General features: G+C 51.0%; 1 protein-coding gene across 4 annotated transcripts in view; it reads left to right on the top strand.

Moving 5' to 3' along the window:
• Positions 1–332: 332 nt before the first annotated feature.
• SLC22A4 (solute carrier family 22 member 4) overlaps positions 333–9,468 on the top strand; it is a 50,944-nt gene continuing 41,808 nt past the window's right edge. For 3 of the 4 annotated variants that reach the window (XR_004262492.1, XM_032257746.1, XM_032257823.1), the window contains exon 1: positions 333–1,135. Coding sequence is in view for 3 of the 4 variants with exons in the window: in XM_032257746.1 (XP_032113637.1) it covers positions 743–1,135 (393 nt within the window). In the remaining variant the exon portion in view is untranslated. The remainder of the gene's footprint in view (positions 1,136–9,468) is intronic. The other variant, XM_032257872.1, reaches the window with a different exon arrangement.

Genomic DNA, 9,468 nt, shown 5'->3' with positions numbered 1-9,468 from the left:
TCGGCGAATGCCAGCCGCCTGCGCGGGGCGCCCCAGGAGAGGGCGGGTTCCTGTCGCTCCGCCGCCCGCAGAAATTTCCCAGGAACCGACTCCGCTGACTCGCCCGTCCGCACTCTGCGCGTGGCCGCCTAAGCTCAGACTCCAGACGGGAAGAGACCGCAGAAGGAAAGCTGCCGGGGACTGGGCCCGGGGCGACGCGGCCCGAGCAGGTCGAGGACCGACGTCTCCAAGACCTTGCTCTCCAGCCTCCGCTACTCCCTCTAGCCAGCCCTCCCACGTGGTATCCAGGTCTGGGAATCAGAGCTCAGGGATGGCTGGGGACAACCGAGCTTTCTGTAGGCAAGCTTCCTCCCCCGCACGCGGGCGGAATGGCTGAGCCGGGCCTGGAAGCCCCCGCCGGGTCCTTGGGGACTTGCGGGCGCGCCGAACACAGGGCGGAGACAGTCGGGTGCCCCGCCCCAGCGGACTGGGCCGCCCTCCCTTTCCCCGCGCAGGGCCAGGGATGGGGGTGTGGTCCCAAGTGTACAGGGGCATCAAGCTCTGCGCGGAGCTCCCGGGAACGCTCGAAAGCCCTCAACCTGTTTCCCAGAACCGGTCCCGGGCCGCGCGCCCCGATTTCCAACAGCCTGCCTGTCCCCCAGGAACGTTCTGACATCCCTGGGGAGTGCCCAGGCCACGAGACAGCGTCCCGAGGACGCTCTCATCACGCGTAGTTGCAAGTTTCGGAGCGGCAGTGAGAAGCATGCGGGACTACGACGAGGTGACCGCCTTCCTGGGCGACTGGGGACCCTTCCAGCGCCTCATCTTCTTCCTGCTCAGCGCCAGCATCATCCCCAACGGCTTCAATGGTATGTCAGTCGTGTTCCTGGCGGGGACCCCGGAGCACCGCTGCCGAGTGCCGGACGCAGCGAACCTGAGCAGCGCCTGGCGCAACCACAGTGTCCCGCTGCGGCTGCGGGACGGCCGCGAGGTGCCCCACAGCTGCCGCCGCTACCGGCTCGCCACCATCGCCAACTTCTCCGCGCTCGGGCTGGAGCCGGGGCGCGACGTGGACCTGGGGCAGCTGGAGCAGGAGAGCTGCCTGGATGGCTGGGAGTTCAGCCAGGACGTCTACTTGTCCACCGTCGTGACCGAGGTGGGTGCCAGGCCGAGACCGGGGACCCGGGAGTGCCTGACCCTCCCTCTGTGTCAGCTCCCCTTGAGACTCCCTGCGCACTGCCAGGGTCAGCGCTCCGCTTCCCGTCAAACCTGCTGTTCATACTTCCAGCAGCGGGTGTGCACCCCAAGAGAGAATAGGACTCACTCGAGGTGCACTCCTGGGTCCTTTCCGTCCAGTAAGGAGGTGATGGAGAAGGGAGTTTGTCACCAACTGTCTTTTCGTTTCCGATTTTCACAACAAATGAAGTTCCCCAAGAGCCTAGATGCTGCCTTGGGGGAAGCGCAGCCCCAGGCTACCCAGACGCACTGCCTGAGTCACCTTCCTGCCAGGCAAGGGAGGAGGGGTATGAAGGACCTTGTTACTGAACAGGGCAGAACCAAATCTTGTCTGTTCCCTGGCCACAGACTTCCGGAGGCAACAGGAGGTGTACTGCTGTACCACATACTTGTGGTGAGGTTTGGGGTCTTGTCCTGAGGTCCCAGTTTCTCTAAAAGACAGCAGATGGCCTCCTCATGCTCTTTGAGTGCAAGGAAGCAGAGAAGGGGAAACCCTGGCTGGAAGCCCTGGCACTCAGGGACCTCTCTGAGCACAGGGTCAGTTGGTAGGCAGGAGCTGCAGCCCCTCAGCACCCTGTGTGGTTAATGGTAGGTTTTCTAAGTTCCAGGAATCAGGATGCACACAGGCTTCTCCCCTTTTTTTCCTGCTTCACATCTGGTAAGGACCAGGGGCTGCTGGGTCAGGACACACCTTCCTTCTGAAGAGAGCATCCTCATGGAGCCATTGCCTGCTCTTGGTCAGGCAGGTAGGATTTCCCTGCTGCTAGTCCCTCCTCTACCTTGTGCTGCTCCCAAGAAAAACCTGAGTGGCCCCTGCTAGTCCCTTATCCCTTTCCCTCAGCACAGTATAGCAGTCATCAGACATTGTGTCTGACCTTGTGCTGGGCACCAGGGTGTGGATATCTGGGTGTGAAGCCTGCCTTCAGATGCCCATTGGGGACACTGACTGTGTTACTGAGAAGGCTAACAGTAACTCTGGTTAGGAGTAGGGTTCTGGAACCCAAATTCAAATCCTGCCTTGCTTGCTTTGCAACCTGGGATAAATAAATCACCCTCTCTGTGGGACAGTAAGTGGAGAAAATACTCCAAGAAGGGATGATACAATTTTTGGTGAGTCTGAAAATATGAGCTAAGACCTGTCTAGGAAAGAACATGGGAGATTTAGGGAATGGAATTCTCATACATCAGAGTGGCTGGAACTCAAGGGATGAGAGATATGACAGATGAGACTAGAAATGCCCACAGGGGCCAGAGTTGACTTTATTCAGAGGACAGTGAGGAAATAGTAAGCATTCTAAGGCCAGGTTCGTGCTTTTGGAAAGAGCTCACTCTAGCTGTTATGACAAACAAGAAGACCAGTGAGGAAGCTGTGAAAGTCTCCTCTGCAAGAGAATGGTGGCCAGCCAGGTGTGGTGGCTGTGTAATCTGTGGCACCTGTGGGAAATGGGCTTAGCCTGTGGACTGCCTCTGGATCCCCCAGCATTGGCACCATACCTACTCTGGGCCCTAAGGTGGCCATGCTTCTCTGGCTTTGCTTCCCTAGCAGGAGCTCTAGTGCTTGCCCACTCCCTGCCCACAGCATGTCCTGGGAACAGCTAAGACTGGGTGCCAGCTCATCCCATGTTGATTTCTGGAAGTGTTAGCAGTGCCTGATACGGAAGCTGGACCGATGAGCAGCAGCCTTCCCTGACAGCTGGGCTGACCTGTCTGCTTTCCCTTTGTTCACTGGTTTTGTTTACCGTAGGGTATGAGGGGTGGGTAGCTGCTGGCCTCCAAGTCCATAGCTACCCATGTTGTGCCCTGTTCACAGGGACCTATAGGGATGTACATCATCACATATTCACACGCATACACCAGGATTTACTTTTTTCAGCAGCTTTTCCCTTCCTGGCTTCCTTTTTGAGTGGTGGGAGTAAAATAAAAAGCAACCAGAGGACAGGTGCAGCCACTCATGCTTGTAATCCCAGCACTTTGGGAGGCCAAGATGGGTGGATTACTTGAGGTCAGGAGTTCAAAACCAGCCTGGCCAACATGGTGAAACCCTGTCTCTACTAAGAATTCAAAAATTAGCTGGGAGTGGTGGCGCATCCCTGTAGTACCACCTACTCAGGAGGCTGAGGCAGGAGAATTGCTTGAACCAGGGAGGTGGAGGTTGCAGTCAATTAAGATCATGCCACTGTACTCCAGCCTGGGCGACAGAGGCCAGACTGTCTCAAAAAAAGAAAAAAAAAAGAAAAAAAAAAGCAACTGGGCCCTGGAAGTTGGGAGAAGGAGGGAAGGAAGCAAGTACCAGGGTGAGCAGGATGGAGGATGGATGGATGGCTCTCCCCAGAGGAGTGGTGGCACACGGAGTTCTGGAGTCAGACTCACTAGAGGGCCAGTTTTGACTCCACTGCCAATCATCTGGCTGGCTGACTCCAGACAGGTTACATCACTGATGAAAGCCTCAGTTTTCTTGTCAATAAACTGGGGATACAAGCATATGAAAAGAGGCTCAACATCACTAATCACTAGGGAAATGCAAATGAAAACCATAATGAGGTACCACTTTGTACCCTTAAAAATAGCTACTACCAAAAAAAAAAAAAAAACAAACACCAGAAATCCACTTTAGGATGCAGAGGCAGGAGGTTTGCTTGAGGCTAGGATTCAAGACAGGCCTGGGCAACATAGCAAGACCCCATCTCTCCAATAAATAAAAATAAAAATTAGCTGGGCATGAAGGCATGCGACTATAGTTCCAGGTTATCAGAAGGCTCTGGCAGGAGGATCACCTGAGCTAGGAGTTCGAGGTTGCAGTGACCTATCACCATACCTCTGCACTCCAGCCTGGTGACAGGGCGAGACCCTGCCTTTAAAAAAAGTGTGTTGTTTTTTAACACAGAAAATAACAAGTGTTAGTGAGGATGTAGAGACACTGGAACCCTTGTTCATTCCTAGTGGGAGTGTAAAATGGCACAGCCACTATGGAAAATAGTATGGTGGTGCCTAAAAATAGAATTACCATATGATCCGGCAATACCAATTCTGGATATATATCCAAAACCACTGAAACAGGGTCTCAAAGAGATATTTGTACACCATTTCCATGGTAGCATTGTTCACAATAGTCAAAAGGTGAAAGCAACCCAAGTCGGTCCACAGACAATGGATAAACATAATGCGGTATGTGTGTACAATGGATAATTAATTATTCAGCTTTAAAAAGGAAGGAAATTCTGACACATGCTACACATGGATGAACCTTGAGGAGACTATGCTTAGTGAAATAAGCCAGTCACAAGACAAATTATTTTCTGATTTCACTTAAAGAGTAGTCACACTCATAGAAACAGAGAGCAAATGGTGGTTGCCAGGGACTGGAAGAAGGAAGGCGTAGGGAGTTGTTGTTTCATGGGTATAGAGTTTCAGTTTTGTAAGATGAAAATAGTGTTGGAGATTGCACAACAGTGTGAATGCTACTGAACTGTACACTTAAAAATGGCTAACATATTAAACTGTATATTATGGGTACTTCCTCTTAGTTTTCAAAAAGGATAATAAGAGAAACCACCTTATGTGAGTTGTTGGGAGGACTCAGTGAGCTAATGCCCTAGGCCCCATCCCATGGTGGCCAGCAGAGTGTGGCACCAGCAAATAGGCTTCCTAGGTGGGTGGTGAGGAGTGATAAGGACAGGACCTCAGCACCCTCTTTGCCTTCTCCACTGGCTGGGCACAGTGGGCATGGTGGGAGCTGTCCTAAAGTCCAGGTTGTGGTGTGTAAAATAGGTGACAGGACTTGCTAGAGGCTGAGTCCCTCTCCCCACAGTGTTAGTTCCAAGGCTCAGAGACCTGGACACAGGTCCAAACCCATGCTGACTTGGCCAGTGTCAGTGGAGAAGGCCACGCCCAGGGCCCCTGAGCATGTTTTCTGCATCCCAGTTGGCACAACACAGGTAGTGGAATCGTCCTCATATTGTGTCTCTGCCTTACACCACCATGCCAGGATCTCCCAGTGAGCATATCCTAGGGGACAGACAAGACTGCCTGAACTACCCCCCACCCCCAACACCTCTTCACAGGATGACAGGGTTAGTCAAGAACCAAGGATGGCATGCTCTGGTGTAGAAATGCCTTTCATAGTATGCAGGAGATAGCAATAAGGTGTCTGACTTGGAGTTTGCATAAGTGCATTCGTCTGTGTGTATGCATGTGTATAAGGTAGTTTCCTTCTTCAGGGGTTATTGTGAAGTCCAAGTTATTCATCCTGTGCAATTACTAAGAGTCAAAATATTTTTTTTTTTTGAGATGGAGTTTCATTGTTGCCCAGGGTGGAGTACAATGGGCACCGTCTCGGCTCACTGCAACCTCCACCCCCCGGGTTCGAGCAATTCTCCCTACTCCTAACACTGTGGGGAAAGGGACTCAGCCTCCAGCAAGTCCTATCACCTATTTTACAGGCTACAACTTGGACTTTAGGACAGCTCCCACCATGCCCACTGTGCCCAGCTAGTGGAGAAGGCAAAGAGGGGGCTGAGATCCTGTCCTTACTACCCACCTAGGAAGCCTATTTGCTGGTGCCACACTCTGCTGTCTCCCAAGTAGCTGGGATTACAGGCATCTGCCACCATGCCCAACTAATGTGTGTGTGTGTGTGTGTGTGTGTGTGTGGCCAGGTTGATCTTGATCTCCTTATCTCAGGTGATCCACCCGCCTCGGCCTCCCAGAGTGCTGGGATTACAGGCATGAGCCGCCGTGCCCAGCCATTATTTTTTAACTTTATTTTGAAATAACTTTTGATGTAGAGAGAAGTTTCAAAATAGTACAGAGATTTCACATATACCCTTCAACCAGCTTTCTCTGATGTTAACAATTTAAATACCCATTATGCATTTATCCAAACCAGGAAATTAACGTTGGTTACAATAGTAATAACCGAACTACAGACTTTTGTTTGAATTTCACCCGTTTTTCTGCTAATGTACTTTTTCTATTGTAGAATCACACCCAAAATCCCATGTTGTATTTAGTTGTCGTGTCTGTCTCCAATCAGTCACTGTTCCTCAGTCTTATCTTTCATGATCTTGACATTTTTACGAGTATTTTGACAAATGCTCCTCAATTTGGGTTGGTATGATTTTTCTCATCATTAGATGCGTCATGTGCTTTTTGGTAACAATACGATAGAAGTGATGCATACTCCAGGCATCATGCCAGTGGGTACATGATGCTGATGTGTCTTATTACTGGTGATGTTAACCTTGATCACTTGTCAAGCTGGTGTCTGCTGAATTTCTCTGCTGTAAAAGTACTATTTTTTCCTCTGTCGTTAATAAATATCTTAAGGGAGGTACTTTGAGATTATGCAAAATCCTGTGTCTCCTCAAATTTCTATCCACTGATTTTAGCATTCATCACTAGACCTTGACTGAAACAACTATTGCTGCAGTTTGCCTTGTGATGACTTTGCATTTCCTGATTCCTTCAATATTAATTGGAATTCTGAGAAGACCTTCCCCTCCATATCTATTTATTAATGTATGTAATTATTAACTTAGTACAGTACAGGTTCATATGCACTTATTTTATTTCATCTGTTATAAACTAATGCTATCTGTCTTTATTTCGTTGCTCCAGTTATTCCAGCTCAATCTGACAAGTTATTTTTCACTTTAAGGAGAAAGAATTAAATATCCAGGGTAAAGGCCTTTCTCTATCTCTGGAGTCAGGGCTAGAGGAGTCTGTGTTTGCCCCTGAGGAAGAAGTGCCAGCCACAGCTTGTTGCTAAGTTTTCTATCGAGCAGCAGCTGAGCAGGAAAGCGAGCAGGGACTGGTGGGACCTGGGTTGGGACTGAAGCTTCTACTGGGGAAGGAAGGGCCCCAAGCAACCCAGCGTGTCTGATGATGGGGTCCTCGTCACTGAGACCTACTTCAAGGGTCAGATCTCAGTCTCTATGGGCATGGCCCTTCATCTGTAGCTCTCAGGGCCAAGACCTTAGAGAGAAGACGCCCTGTGTATGTGAGGAAGCCCAACAACCTCCTGCCCTGAGGCTAAAGGATCAGGAAGGGCAACAAATGCCCTGCTCTGGAGAGGGCCTAAGTTCATCTGCAGGGCCACAGAGTGAGCAGCAGAGACAATCCTGGCTCTTGGCCAGGGGCTAAGCATGAGCCAGCCTTTGCTTCAAACATGTCCTCTTCTCCCATGAAACATCATTAGGGTCTTGACCTTCCCATCCATCCATGGGCTGGGAAAACTGAGGCAGTCACCTTAAACTATATACCACTTCTGCCAGGTCTTGTGCTCCAGAGTTCTTGGGGAACCTTGTGTACTAAGGACCAGCCTTCTTGATAGGCTACCAGTGGTTTGAGACAGGGCTCCTGCCACACCGTAGAGTCTTCTGTCCTCTTCTGCAGGGGGGCTGCATCCTCTAGGAGCCCCTGAGTGGAGCTGCTGGTAGCTATGCCCTTAAGCATGACAGAGTCTCCAGCAAAGGGCCTGGACCTCTGGGGGCACTAGCCTTGTGCTTTCCTGGGAACTGGGGTCAGGGCATGAACTGCAGCGGGACTTACTGATTCCCCACCCATAGCCCAGAGGTGAGCCAGGTATGTGGAGCAAGATGAGGGCCTCTTCCCTTGCTAACAGGGAGCTTCTGGCAGGAATTGAGAGCAGCAAGCAAGGGAATAATGAAACAGACTAACCTTCACAGGCAGCTGCCGCTATGTGGGACTTCACACAGTAACTCTCAAAGACGCACCTCCCTGGGGTCTGGGTAGGCCCCGACAAAGGGGGAAACCTCCCGTGATAGACAGGTTTGTGGAGTTTCTTTCTATCAGGCCTGCAGGCTGCCCGGGGACATTGCTCATGGGTGTGGAGTCTGGTAGCTTGACTGTCAAGATAGCCTGAATATTAACCAAGTTGTTCATCCAAGTCCATACTTGGACCTGCCCTCTGGCAGATTCCAAAGGGGATAAGGTATGGAAGCCTCTGGCTCCAGCCAGCCCTGCAAGACTTCTATTTCCAGTCAACGCTTCAGAAAGCAAATCTTGCCAGAGAGCAGATAGAGGAGACTCAGGGGCTTCCCCTTGCTCTGCCCTGAATGTGCTTCCCTGTTTGTTTATCAGCTGCCTCACCCCAAACTGTTTGCCTCTCTGCTGTGTTCCTCTGACAACAGCCACCAGGATCTCAGAATATGCTTTTGTTCAGAGGTTGCTTCACCTGTACCTCCTGCCAAGTTTCTGGATAAACAGACTTTGCCCATCCCTCTTGGTGGGCAGCAGAACCCTCATACAGAGTCCAGGGTGGCATTTTGACAAAAACAAGGCTTTGGCAGGACTGGTCGGGGGGAGCTGCAGGTACCTTGGGCCTCTAGGACTGTAATTTCTCCCTTATGACAGGCTGCATTCAATTTAGGTGTAAGTCTAATACAGGTCTGCCTTGTTATCTAAAGCCGTGTTGTGGTTTTATACATGTTTCTGGAGTCCAAAAGAAAGGCAAGATCCCCATTTGGAATAGAGAAGGTGTGGAAAGAATGGGGGTTCTGGGGAAAGGCTGGATTGACCCATATGCTCTAGCAAGAAGCAGAGACAGCCCCACGCTGGTGGCTTCCGCTCAGCATTTGCAAGACTGGAGGGCAGGCCCAGGTGGCCCTTCCAAAGCTTCCCCTCAGTGCTTGGTGACTGGCACAGGCATGGTGCCATTTGCTCATGGTCCCCTAATACAGGCTGGTAGAGCTATGGTAGATCCATTGTCAGGATGCAAGGGGCACAGCTAGATCTCTGAATGCCCCTTCTCCTTTCCACAGCCCCTCCACTCCCATCCCTATCTTCCCACACACACTCACTGCTTCTTCTGCTTTGGTTTAGCCTCCAGTGACTACAGAACCCATCAGTGAGGGTTTTCCATCTGTGATAGCTTTTTCTTTACCTCTAAAGAAAGAAAGATATTGAGAACATTTTAAGGTTTAGCAGCCTTCTGGCTTAGTTATTTGTAAATGAAAATATGAATAGAAGAATTAAACAAGGGGCCGGGCGCGGTGGCTCACGCCTGTAATCCCAGCACTTTGGGAGGCCGAGGCAGGTGGATCACAAGGTCAAGAGATCGAGACCATCCTGGTCAACATGGTGAAACCCTGTCTCTACTAAAAATACAAAAAATCAGCTGGGCATGGTGGCACGTGCCTGTAATCTCAGCTACTCAGGAGGCTGAGGCAGGAGAATTGCCTGAACTCAGGAGGCGGAGGTTGCGGTGAGCCGAGATCGCGCCATTGCACTCCA

Source organism: Sapajus apella, unplaced genomic scaffold (assembly GCF_009761245.1).
Source record: "Sapajus apella isolate SASKATOON/1434 unplaced genomic scaffold, GSC_monkey_1.0 scaffold1, whole genome shotgun sequence".
NCBI classification, from domain to species: domain Eukaryota; kingdom Metazoa; phylum Chordata; class Mammalia; order Primates; family Cebidae; genus Sapajus; species Sapajus apella.
Note: the sequence above shows the minus strand (reverse complement) of the source record. Positions and strands in the feature narration are given on the sequence as shown.